Raw genomic sequence first — 14,139 nt, 5'->3', positions numbered from 1 at the left:
CAGGCACTAAGATATGCAGATCAGGGGCGTCAGAAGAGTAAAACTATTTCTGGTTTTCTTCATCCGATGCTTCAGACAGGAAATGATTGTACTAGCTTCAGGTGCCGATTGATTGCGCACTCCCTGATCTGCTTGCAATCTGTTTCACTGCTCCAGATATGAATGGTTCCCTTTGAGTAGATAACTATAGTTAGTGCTATGCAAGTTGTCGTGAGTCATGGTTTCCTCTTGCATCATCCGTTTCTCTCTCTGGCAGCATCAAATCTTCGATGAGGATGAAATTAGGGCAAAATTAGCTGCCTACAGCGACTCAAAGAATGTCACTGAGTGTCAAGGCCATATTGTAGAGCTTAGCAATTTCTATAGATTAAAGACGGATACTAAAGACTTGAATTGTTTTAGTATTTTCTATTTGATGTCATTTTGATGCCCCTATCAGTTAATTAATAAAGATAATACGAATCCATTCGTTGAGCACTGTGATGACACATCACTCACGCAGACTATTGACATACCTAGTAGATGCAAGTGGTTGGATAGGTAGCCACAAGTTTATACAGTGAATATGGTAAAATGCTGGTAAATGCTGACTTAACGAGGAATAAATGAGGAATAAACGAGACTAACGCTGACAGGTTGGACCTACACAGTTGCGTCTAACAGTCCAACCCTATGGCCTAAATACTAGCATAGTTGTGCTTACTCATTATCAGCGCTCAAAAGTATGGTTTATTTTTTCTCAATCGTTTCATTGGATTTGCTGACAGTATTTATACAACTTATGGAATTCCCAACATTTCCAAAATCCTATCTAGTCGGTGCACTGTGAAAGGCTTCTCATCCGAATTCCAATTCAGGTGACAACTTCAGATTTAGTCAAGGCGAATTATTGAAATGCTATTAATAGTCTAAAAGCTTTTTTATATATACGGTGTAAGTTTGGTACGTAATTGGTCAGCCATTGCGCAGCTTGTCTGTAAAATTCTATCCCATAGTTTGCAAGATGTAGTTTAATAGCCGTCTAGAAGAAAATGCTTTAAATTCCAGAAGACGACATTTTATGACTCTTGGCTCCTCGGGGCAAATGCATGGCTATTTGCACTTGACTCTGACCGGGTTAGAATTCTAATAAAATTCATATCTTATAATTCACTAGCCTGTGTTTAGGCCCTAACATTGTAGAGAGAGAGTTGAATAAATCAACTTTTAATAGTTCCACTTAGAATTAGAATAATCAAAAAGGTTGTGACATCGCTATTCGACAACACTTCATTGTTTTTAAAGCTTGGAATTAGTAAAAAACCGATTTTCGGTTTTCTAAATATCATTGTTAGCATTTACTAACTAGGCTTCCAGTTTTCTCAATGTTCACTAGAAAATAAACAAAACCAGTATTTTCATATGTGAGCATTTGAGCAGAGTATGCATTTATACTATGTCAATAGTATATGTCTATGTCAATGGTCAATGCATTTTCACGCTGAGCAAGACCAAAGGTTTGCTTATACTGTTATTACCTGTAATGGAATATTTTGGCTTGGCGTATTTCAGCCATCTGGTCGATAGGTAGGTGGATCATGAATGGCTCACTCTATGCGAGAAAGGCATAATGCTTTAATTGGTTCTAGGACAATTATGTCCCCATGCTATTCTTATTCTTCGTGATTAAAAGTATAACTCTTTCGTTGTTCCTAGTTTATAGCCCCAGAAAACATGTCAAGGCGGGCTAACCGTCAATACACACTGTTTATAAGAATAATGGCTCTATCTTAAAACATAACTTGGTTTGGCTGCCATACAATTAGAGAGTTGCCATCTTAAATATTACTGACTAGTAGCTCAGGCAGAGATCTGGCAGTCTGCTGTTGGTCTCATATCAAAATGATATTATAGCGTATAAAAATACTGTTTACAGCTCTCCATTTTTAATATATTTTTGAGTGTTACCATTTCAAATTTTCAATTTTCAATGCGGATTTGAGGATTTTCATTGTCTTCTCTGACAAAAAGGCTGGTAATTTCTGATGTTCTACACAACAAGTTTGTACATTTTAATGAGTAAGTTTATCAACGATTATTGATTCATTTGTAGAAGATCTTGGCCAACTATTTTATTCTGTCTGAGTCATAGATTTCATCCGAAGGGAATTGCGTTTAGGTTTACCATGACCAGTATAATATTCACAGGGTTCTTACTAATGCCGTTGACACACAACACAAAATAAAATGAAAAATACTGCAAAGTACAAAATCTATTAATATTTCAATTGTGTTTTTCTAGTACGTTCCGTCTTATTTTGCTTACTAGTTAAGAGAATAGGCTTGCACATTTAGCGTGGTTGCACGTCACATCAAACGCAAAAAGCTGTAATGAATTTCGATTTGCTGTAGTATGATCACATTTTTTGAGCTTGTGTGTTTGGGCCTTGAACGGTAAAAAGTTTTTTGGTTTCATCACTGCTTTGGTTTGTCAATATTGTGTATTCAGGTAAGAGTGGTTGTAGCTACAAAGTAGTGAGCGTTAGTTCTCACAATGTAGGTAGTTCTCTTTATCTCATGAGTTCGCTATGAGAAAATTTCAGACTAGAAAAGAGTTGAATTGCTTCATTATTCTTTTGTCCGCTAAAGTTGTATAAGTGAAACTGTACTGGTTACGTGTTAACGACAATACCAAAGCTGCATCGTTATACCACTCAATTGTCCTAGTTACGAAGGCCGGTAGCTCAGGTTTCTGGTTTTCAAACAATCGAGCTAACTTGTTTCCTGTGGTAAGAATTCATTGCCCTCACTAGCAAGACCTTTGTTCACACGCTTCATGAAGCGTGAAATTTGAAGGGTTGAATTTTCAGGCTTTGTTAGAATGGGGGCTGAAACACAATATATGTTTATTGGATGGTTCTGTGATCTCGGAGATACTTTACGTTTGGCAGCTGCTCTTTAAAATGCTAACAGACAGCCAGTTTTGAGTGTAAACAACCATAATATTAGATTGACATCAAAGAGCAGATTGTCTAATAGGAAATGACTTCCATTTTGACCATTAGTTTAGCCTTAGTTCTGCTTTGCTTAGTTGTTGCTTCTGTAACTGTCATACAAAGCACACGAGCATCATAGCCGCGACAGGCTGTTGAAAACTATGGCAGTAATACTTTGATTCATGTCAACTGCTGAGTTGGGAAGTTGGTTTACTGAACTTTTGCTTTGACACTTCTTACAAATTTCATTAATAATAGTTGTTGATTCCTATATCAATAGATGGTATTAGCAAAATCTATGACCTGTTGACCGAACATTCATTTCTAATAATTGTTTGGACAATATTCGGTCATTCATCAGTTAATCATAAGAACGACTGAGATACGATCAGTTGTCTGCTTTTTACTACCAATATGGGCAAGAGAAAGTGATTGTTAACTTTTTCGCCTTTGATGAACAGTTGTTCGAGATATATTTGCAACCAGTTCAGTAACTTACATTAGTTTGCAATCATAAATTCAAAGAACAGGTCATGTTTCTCTAATGGGTGGCTTGTTTGCTGTAATTAGTTCAAAAAAGGGATGAGGTGAGAACCCTACAGACGCAGTAAAATAATTTCTGTTTCATATTTTGATTTACGTTAAAACCAAACTTAGATTTGTCTGTCCTTTATGTAATAATGTGTCCAAATACTGTCTACTATGTATTTTTACTGGTGCTTCCTACACAATATTTCATTTGTATAAAATGAAAGCTAAAGGAATTGATGATTTTCATATTTCTAGAGCTAATGCTTACAAAAGTTTGATAAACAAAATGAAAAACAAAAATTCTAGTAGTATTTAAGTGTGCAGACTCTTTCACTATCATACTAGCAATGTAATGGTAATATTGCACGTATCAGTATAAAGCAGTACGCAATAAACATAAATTTCTTGCTTTACCTAATAACAATCCTGCCATAATTTTATTGGTTTGATTTGATTTCCTGATTAATATTTCTTTATTTTAAACAAAGTTTCACAAAATGTCAGACAAAAAAATTGAGGCGGTAATGCATTGCCCATCGTATTGAATTCTTTAGTATCGTAATTAGATATTTGGCTGCGTAATTATGATACTATGATAGTTCGTGTTTATCATTGATCTCTGACTCGTATGTAAGTGTGCCAAACAATTAGGAGTTCCACAAAGACATTACTCCTAGTTAAATAAGTCTGTTTTACCTGTAATCATCTTCACAATGTACTTTTTTATTGTTACACCATTTAAAAAAATGTCGAAGAAAATTCATCATTGAATGGATACTTCAAGTTTTTTTGTTGCTGTCCATATAAGGTCTGTTTTTTTATTCCCATAATAGTTTCTGTTGAATGTTACAGAATGTCATGTAGCTTATTCAATAAAACCAGCTGTGTTGCTAACCTTTTTGATGATTTGCATACCCTTGGATTAGTTTCCATCGTCAAGTACTGACAACTCCTAAATAATAGCTTGAACTGGGTCGAGTTAGGCTCATAATGTTGTCATGTTTTTAGATTTTGCACGTTAATATAGTCCCTTGTGACTAACCTTGCATTATGACCTTGCATTATGACCTTGCATAATTATGCTAACTATGCAAGGTCATAATTATTTTATTTACAAAGGTTTCAAGAGTAGTTTTTGGATACTACAACATTTATACTAATGTAATGCTGTCATCTATCATCTCTCCCAGTATGAGATTGTAGAGAGATTTAACTCATTCGCAACCGACTAATTTTCAGGCTATTCAAACCAACTACCGCTCATTTCTCAGAAAGTTGCCATAATTCAAATTACTACTACAAGAGACAGACTTGAGATAATTTACTCATTCAAGTTTTACAAGAACGAGCCAAGTCTCCTCTTTCAAATGATATTACAATCATGTAGACAACTTATGTCCCTTTCATGTAGATCTGTGTCTCAAAGAAGGTAGTTTCAGAAAATTTCCGATTTTGAAAAAGTTGTTATTTGCTGAAACAAAGTTAGACATGCACCATAAAAACTGCAAAATATACAAAGTTTGACTAAAATTACTCACTTATTACATGCTTATTATTATACTCATCACATTTATGAGTATTATTTGTACATATACAGTTAGTCATGAACATTAAAGTCGTGAAACTTCAATTTCGAACTTTTCCTCACGAGTATTATCATTCAAACCAGAGCGTAGCAAATCTACATATATAAAAATACCAATATATAACTCATATAAACTGTCATAAACATGTTTCGAATAATAAAAATATATTCAATAACTCTGTTCTTGACTTTTCAGACTTCTTAGGCAGCTCTAAGAATCAATATGATTCTACCGAAATTTAATGATTACTATAGTCTGACTACGACTGACAGCCTAAAAGTGTATTTTTATTCTCGCATAACGATTCAAATTGGCAAAATTAAAAGTTAATAAAAACTTTGAAACATTAAAAATAATGTTTTGATTTGATTTATGCAGTCTTTCACTGTCTTACCACTTCTGAATCTGCATATTTACTTCTGGAGTTGAAAAAAATTGATCGCGAACGATAAAATTTCAAGTCGCCATGATGATTTCCGGCTTAGGTAGATGTCAATATGAGTGTAGAATTTTGGTTATAACATTTTCCATAGATATCATTGAGGCATATTTGTACGTTTGTCTGATTGGCCAGAAATTTTCTTTCTGACCAAGCAAAATTTTTTTCTATAATTTAAAATTAACGATACAAGGAGTAGATAAATTTCAGAGGTGAGATAACTCGTGTTGGATGTCTAGCAAAGTTATAAATACGCGGGTAAAGTTATAAAAACCCGTGTCGGGTGCGAATGAGTTAAGATAAACTTTGTAAATCTAGGACAAATAATAAACATAGAAAATCATGACTTTACGATGAGATTTCTTGTTTTAGTTCAACGGATGTGCCGGTAGTGAGATTAACCAATTTTTGTGACTTAGTAGAACCTAATTTTGAAACATGTTAAGTTAACAGGATTAGTAGCGCAATTGCTTAGGAAATATTGCCGATCTCTATAATCTACTTAATGTCCCTAATCTCTTTTCATTCACCTATCTGTAGCAACAGATATCTATTTATTTACAAGTGGTAGCACTTAATTATGACAAAGCTCAAATGAGGGTGTATTCAACAGGGAAACCATAGCAGTAGGTGTGGTGTTGAAATATTGGAAGTTGTCTGCTTTTGTATTAGTGTCCTAACTTTGCCAGCCACTTGAATGATACACATTCTGATTTCATCTAGGGCGAAATAACCCTTTTATTTAGTCTCCATTTTTTATGAAAACATATAATTATAGATTTATGTTTCACTTTCATGAACAAGTTACAGATCACAAGTAAATAAAACCTCTACTTGCTTGTTATATTTTATTATATGTGGTTAGTTTGTATGGAATATTGTGAGTTGTCTTCCTTTGTTGGGGTCAAACATTTTTGCCAATTTTGTTTTTTTCCATTTATTAATTCATACACTCTTGGTCACTCTTTAATACTATATCAGTTTTTGTATATATTTACACTCTGGTCGTGTTAAGATTACGATAAATTGCCTGGGCTAGTTCTAACTAGCATAGCTTGGATAGGACAACTACTAATTAGAATTCCCATTAATAAAGCCTCTAAGGTTGTCTTAGCAAAACACAGAAACGCTGATAAGTTATACATAGGCCTATTATATGCTCAGACCTGCTTGATTGCAGATGTATAGTCATATATAGTCACAAGTTGTTACCGACGAGAATATATTGCAAACAGAGTGGAAATGAACTGTTATAGATATCAGGAGTAGTGAAGCTTACCAAAGTTAACGTATTTAAATTTTTAAGGTGTGAGGTGTCTGTATAAGACATTCATTGAGGTCTTCAGTATTCGCATTATTCCGTCATTTATTTAATGTTAGCCGAATATGTCAACTCTGTTTCACGCCGCTGTTACTAACCACTAATAAGCGTACAAAAGATATATACAGAACTATTTTATAACGATGCTGAGATGCAAATAAAGATTTAGGCTAATATTATTCTTTAAAGATTCTATAAAAAATTAATTATAAATATATTTTTACATGTTGCCATACCTACATTATCACATGCCATATTGCACAAAGGGCTGGCGATGGGTCTGGTGATTTGTCGAGTTCGTTGTTCAGAAAACCTGACATTTCTTGATGGTAAACATGGTGCGATTAGATAAACTCTAATGAAAGATACAATGAGTGGCAGTAATATACAGTCAAACATGGATAACTCGCCCACGGATAGCTCGAACACATGGTTAATTCGAACGGTTTCTTTGGTCCGTTCCCACGTAATGATAAATTGCTATAGATAACTCGAACTCAACACTGTTAACTCGAACTGTTTTTTGCCCAATGGCTACCGAAACGGTTGTTATCGCTTTAGGAAATCACTTTATTCCAAGCCATAGAGGTAAACCTCAACTTTTCGTAATTCATAAGCGTCGTTATTACCACCATCGGCAAAATATTTTTGTCAACGACTTTTCTAAAGGTTTGGTAAAATTTGATTTATACCAAACATCCGCTTAGCGATCGCCCTTCAGAAGCGAGGTAAACTGAGGTAATCTTTGCATAAACTTCAAGAAAAATCGGCAAAATTTATCGTGGGTAAAACGCTCAAAAGAAAAATATGTCTTTTCTTTTGCGCATTTCAACAACGATCAAGTTTTGCCAATGTCAATCTGAAAAACGTCCTGGCAAACAACGAACCAATCTCAAGTGATAGAAAAATCTCTATACTTTTTGATAAAAACGTTTTAAACTTTACATTAGAAGCATTTAATTTGAAACAAGCCATTTGTGCTTTTGATTTATATTATAGGTTGTATATGTACATGTATCTACTAATAAATAAGTGAATACATGGACTTGTGACAGTGCTCTGATAACTTGGACGCTCTGATAATTCGAACACTTTCGCTCAGTCCCGTGAAGTACGAGTTATCCATGTTTGACTGTACTTCTGTATACAATATCATTAGTCTATGCTTTTCCTGTTTGAAAGAAGCTTTGATAACATCTGTAGGTCGCTTTTTTTGCTCAGAGTCACAGCTGAAAGAACAGTCTTTTAGAAATTGTAAAAATTACGAGATTATTTAGTTCTAATAGGAAACAACTCCAGGCGTACTCACCAGCTATGCTCAAGGTTTATAGCTCTTATATTGTTGTCTTGTTATTTACGAGGCTGTTCGGCTCTTCATATTTATAGTGCATCTAGAAATGAGAGATTTTGCTGTTTTTTGGGAGTTAAATAGTTTAAATAAAAACATAACAAAGATTCACCGTTTTAAAATTTAAAACTTAAAATTCAACAAAATTTGAAAATCCTTACATAACTATAATAATAAACTTTGCTGGTTTTGTTTGAGTAAACTATTAACTAACTAGATATCTATAATAATATGATTTTGAGTTTATCATTGATCTGTGCTATTGGTTGTAAAAAAATTTATATTAGAAAAATTCATAAACTTCACTCCTTTCGAACTTCCTTTAAACGAGCCAATAAAGTGTGGAGTTGGACATACAATTTTGGCATCGCTTAGTCTCATCATCATCATCATCATGTATTTAGAAGTGGTCAGTCAATAAAACAGAAATTGTTTTCTCTTTTCAGAAGTTGTTCACTTTGTATTACATAGTTGTGGCCCTTATGTTGCATTAGTAAGTCCATTTGGATCAGTAAAAATGGAAAGAATGGAATCAACTTTAGCAAACTGGGACAATCTCGGGTTTAACAGCATGCTCTCCAAATGCTGATACACATGGTTGTTTGCTTACATGCGCTTCATGCTTCCCTGTTGAACTACTAGCTAACCCTAGTTAACAAGCTTGTAATGCTGTACTAGCCAGCCATAGATAATAAGCCTGTATCATCATATTGTAAGACAAAAATGTAATATACAAAGTGAATCACTCGCCTATAGCAAAGCAATGAAGCGGTGCTATCTGCTTAGGAATGATAAATATTCTAGAATTCTGATAAAAAAGTGATTAGTACAATCTGTTAGTGATGGAAAGAAGGAATGCATTCACTATGTAATGCATGATACCATAAACCTTTATTCTCATTGTTATCAATACCATTAAAGAGGTGGCTACATGGCCATATCAATTGATTGGATCTAAGTTTTGCTAGCTTTTAAAATGTTTAAACATCTGATAATGGCAAAGCATAGTTTGTTACTAACACAACAGAGCATAATAGCCTTGAGCTAGGTAGCAGTAAGAAATCTTAGGACTTTGGTAAGGGGAGTCGGCTTCGCATTCTAATGATATTATTTTAAACAATGCCTCTGGACTCAGGGGTCAACAAATAGTGGAGGGCTATAATACAGGTAACATCCCAGACATTAAAGGTTTACCTTTAATAAGATGACCTTGTTATGAGCCTTTTTATCTAAAGTTTTCAGTTTATTTATCAGCAGTAGTGATACTCTGAATCTTGGACATGTTTGTCTCCTTTGAGAATCTTTGATGGTAGGTGCTGACAACTCCTCAATTATGATTAATAATTCTATCTGAATGATACCTGCTGTTACATGCAACACTTGAAGGTACTGCATACTAACTCACATATCTATGGTCTGGCCACTAGTTGTGAAAATCTCAAACAGCGCGCGACATTTTTCAAATTAAGAGAAAGTCATTTGTGTGTCGACACTTTTTATATATATTATTTTACATATAATTTGCTTTCTATCACAACTGAGTAACTTTTTTATTTTTATTTATGCGATGCCTGGCAATCTGGTCTTATAACTATGATTGAGAAAAAAATTGTCTTCTAGCGTAAATAGTGAAGGCGCACACCAGTTTTTTCCACCTGAAGTGAGTCCTTCCGCAATTGCCTGTTCAGGCACATAACAAACTTTATTTTTCATATGCAATTTCAGTGGCAGGCTCCAAGTTGGTGCTCTCTAGAGCAGTTCATGTAACAATAGTATGACAGTCCCATATGAACTGTAGTGATTTCTCTGTAGAAACTTGGTGATTTAGTGATAGAAAGTTGATAAACTTATGACTAAAAAGGAGAGGAGCTAAGGCTTTTTATATTAAAATGTTTAAAGTTATGTTTGTGTTTATAATTCACTTTAAAAAATATTTAAAATGAATGTTTTGGGTCCACAACGACAAGTTAGAATAAATATAAGATAGGTTAGGTTTTATTGCCTAGAAATATTTTCTCTCAACCTAAAGATGTCTTTTATATACAAAAATGTTTCTTGTACAATGTATTGTCCAAGAATCGTGTGTTGTAAAAAAGAATAGTTTTCACATATTTTTGGTGTTTATTTCTATGACTACCCAATTTCTTTACAATTAAAGTAAATTCAGTTCTGCGTTTGACTCTCTCAAGTCATCATTTCAACATTTTTTTTTGTGTAACGCTAAAATCACGAAGTTACCGTCTGCCCGTGTATTACATATGAAGATGAGTTTTTGGTGTGGTAACTGTTGTTTATATGATGTTCAATAAGTGTTCTGTCCTTTTGTACTCATGGGATTGTCTTGCCTTAATATTTTTATAATGACCAATCAAAACATTAGGAAAACTAAGTGTTGATGTTCCCATGCTATTTCAGACTTAACGATATGATTGTTAAATTCTTATATCATCATTTATTCAACAGTTTGTGCAGAATTATTTTTTAACATTTAAAATAATTAGAAAAACAATGCAAAAGGAATAAATTAAAAACATGTAATAAGGTAGCAGAATACCTTGTAGTGTAGTGGCTAGATTTCAGTTATCACAAGTGCTCGCTGCAGTTTTGTATATTTTGTACAATCTGAGTATTTTTACTGATCATGATATTTCTTTTCTCAACAGCAAATGCCTCTCAGAATTGCAAAAGTAGAGAAACGCATTTCAAATTGTTGTGTTGATAGGTCTTGTAAAAGAAACTGCAGGTTTCCTCACTGTTACGTCGCTACACGCGTGAGCAAGTGTTAGACGGTACTGGTGAGGTCACTCACTGATTGATTTTCATTGTCAAATCGCTCGCGTGAAATAGAAAAAACTGTTTAATATAAGACAGGAAATTGATATTTATAACGCGCCGTGATAGACGTTGCCATCTACAGCGCATAGCTTTATCCGCGAGCTATTCTCGACTGACGGGCATTTAGCATCTAATTAATTTATAGCTCCCAGAGGATTGCGTATTGGATAAGTCGTTATTTATTACTCCGACTGGTAATTTAACTCACGGCATTCGGCATCGAACTGCTAGTTGGTGAAGAAGCAGCATTACGAGTTCTCATGGAATACAAGATGGCTGCAGTTACAGACCAGCCTTATTACTACAGTTCAAACTTGCTCCAGCCACCGGCATCTGGCTTGGGTATGAATGGTTTAGTATTGGCAAGGTGCTGTCAACCACGCACTAGGATAGTACGTTATCGTCAACCGTCTCGGTAGGTTTCATATTTTTCACGAGTGAGCGAACGTCTAATTGTTATTATTTGCGATAACTATGAAAACGGAATGGTCTTGTTTTGTTAGTTAAACTTTGAGTGTTGCCTAATAAAACGGCATTGAAGAACTACTAAAAACTAGTAATAATAAACTAAATGTAGTTGGTTTGTTGCATAGCTAAAAGATGATACCGGCAGCTAACATAGAATAGGTTTTCATAGGACACGCGTATGAGGTAGCGGCTCATGTGGTAAAGCTGGATTTACTGATTTTACCAACCGCTTACATATGCTTCCTCTCTTCCTCAGGTCTAGGACTTCCTTCACCAGTGACCGAGGCAGTCCTTGGAGCAACACCTTTCATGTGCAGCAGCAAGCTGTCCGGCCTGATGATGATGGCGGATTTCTCAACAACAGCGGCAGTCAGCGAGGAAGTTTCTCCGTTAAACGGGACAGTATGGCCTCTCGCGATCAGATGCAAGGCGGACTTACGAATCATGTGAGCAACAGAGACTTAACAGCGACCCCTTCCTCTGCCGTCACTGCTAACAGCACTGCGAACAGCCTTCCCAGGTCTGCCCATCCGAACATGGACACTCCCTCGTACACTCCTCGCTCATACACTCCAAGAGCTGAGCCTGTCACCAGCCTTCTTCGCAATCATAATAACTCTAGTCTGTCGCGTACACATTCCACAAAACTGGATGGTGCGCCGATGCCCCGCTCCCACAACTCCATGGATGCGTTAGGCAGAGGTCAGGCTGTTGCTGAACACCAAAGCTCTTCCCTGCCAAGGGTCTCTGCGGCTGTCATGATGAATGGAGGAAACGCTGCTCCAGTAATCAGCAGGTCAGTCGGGAACTACTCAATGTTTTTGGGGGCCCTAGCTAGCCGTAGCATAGCACAGTTTTGCATTGCTACACAATGGCATTGATAGTTTCACAGCGCATCACACTGCAGAAGTATTGTATAGTTTTGTTTGCCACGCTATGCCAATATTTGGATCTCAGACAGAGCCCTGGTGGTTGTATATATCGCATAAATCCATACTCAGCGACGTGAAATGGATGATTTTGGAGCTCATTGTCTGTATCTTGCTGAGCAAACGAGCTCACAATATCTCAAGACCTGCTTACCTTCAGACGATGTTGCAATCACAAATCGTCTGCTAATAAAATCTCGTAGGCAGATAAAGGTTATAGCAGTACGTATCTTGCCATTAAGCCTGCTGCATAGCGATCATTTATCATAGTTACTTACACTAGGCAGGAGAACAGTAAAAAAGTAACAATGTTCGTGCTGAGAGTTGCGGAAGGCTGTCTAATCTATAAATATAAGGATATCATTAAAGAGATAAGGGAAAGTTACTCTACTAGCTAAAGGGGGATAATGAATCATCTCTGGATAAAGCCAAGCAATTACTAGAATATCAACATTCTTTGACATATTAACATATTAAAACACATTAGCAAATGGTAACGCATTAACACAAGCTAACACACCAATACATGCTAACAAGTATTAACACATGCTAATACATTAATACACGGTAATAAGTATTAACACATACTAACACATCCATACTTGCTATTAGATATTAACACATGCTAACACATTAATACATGCTAACAGGTACCAACACATGCTAACATACATTAATATCTGGTAGCACATATTAGCACATGCTAACACATATTGTGTAACTTTTTGTTGACAATGATAAGCATCAACGAAATGATGCTTTTCATTACATGCCAGAATAGAAACAATAAAAACGACAAAAATCAAGAAATATTAAGTGAGTTGAACAAACATGTTTTAAGAGTAGGTAATCTAATAGTATTGCGGAACAAGTATCAATACACACTAACGCACATTAATTTATGCTCACATATATTAACACATCCTAACACCTCAATACACGCTAACACATTAATACATGCTCACAAATTTATCCGTGTTAACATATATTTACATATGCTAAAACATTAATATATATATGCTAATAAGTAATAACATCTGTGAACACATTAACACAAGCTAACACTTCTTAACGCGGTAACTCAATCAAGACAACTTAAACCAATGGAATACATAGACTTGAGGATGTGTGTAGCATTGATTATCAAGAATAATTTACGAATGCTGCATAGCAACCAAGAAGTTGTCGCCCTTGTGAGATTTCAATTAGTAGCAATTGAAATTATATTCTTAGAAGCTTTTTCAAAAGACTAATTACTAGTCTATAGATTTCATATGCATCAGTTTCTATTGACCCGCGTCCGCCCTCTAGCAGCAGACCGGGTAGTAAACTGAAAATCTGCTACTTCATTGTTGTGTGGCTTTCAAACTAGCTAAGCTGAAGGTCTACGACCGTTTGCTGAATAGTCTGCTACCCAAGAAACTCGAACCGACTTATTAAAGTTTATAAAATCAATAACTGAACCGAGAGATGGTTGATGAGAGGGTAGTTCTATTTGAAAAAACCGGCGACTAGATGTGCAGTTGAATTGCCATCACCATAATCATGGTGCGACATTGGATAAAGCAACAGTAGATACGGATAGCAAGAACAACGGTAGATACGGATGTTGTGCGTACAGAAGCAACCCTATAACTCTTTATAACTATATTTCACAATATTGCATTAAAGCTCATTGCACTCACTAATATGCTTGCTACAGTTTGC

General features: G+C 35.4%; 1 protein-coding gene across 2 annotated transcripts in view; it reads left to right on the top strand.

Annotated features, from left to right (window-relative positions):
• The window catches only part of LOC137404610 (tyrosine-protein phosphatase non-receptor type 4-like), a 44,505-nt gene that overhangs the window by 9,208 nt on the left and 21,158 nt on the right, over positions 1–14,139 (top strand). The window contains exons 1-2 of one of the 2 annotated variants that reach the window (XM_068090835.1): positions 11,204–11,450; positions 11,760–12,299. In XM_068090835.1, the coding sequence (XP_067946936.1) occupies positions 11,296–11,450; positions 11,760–12,299 (695 nt within the window). In that variant the 5' untranslated portion in view covers positions 11,204–11,295. Of the gene's footprint in view, positions 1–11,203; positions 11,451–11,759; positions 12,300–14,139 lie in introns of those variants that run through there. The other variant, XM_068090834.1, reaches the window with a different exon arrangement.

This window comes from Watersipora subatra, chromosome 9, assembly GCF_963576615.1.
Source record: "Watersipora subatra chromosome 9, tzWatSuba1.1, whole genome shotgun sequence".
In the NCBI taxonomy this organism is placed as follows: Eukaryota; Metazoa; Bryozoa; class Gymnolaemata; order Cheilostomatida; family Watersiporidae; genus Watersipora; species Watersipora subatra.
This window is presented reverse-complemented; position numbering and strand designations above follow the sequence as displayed.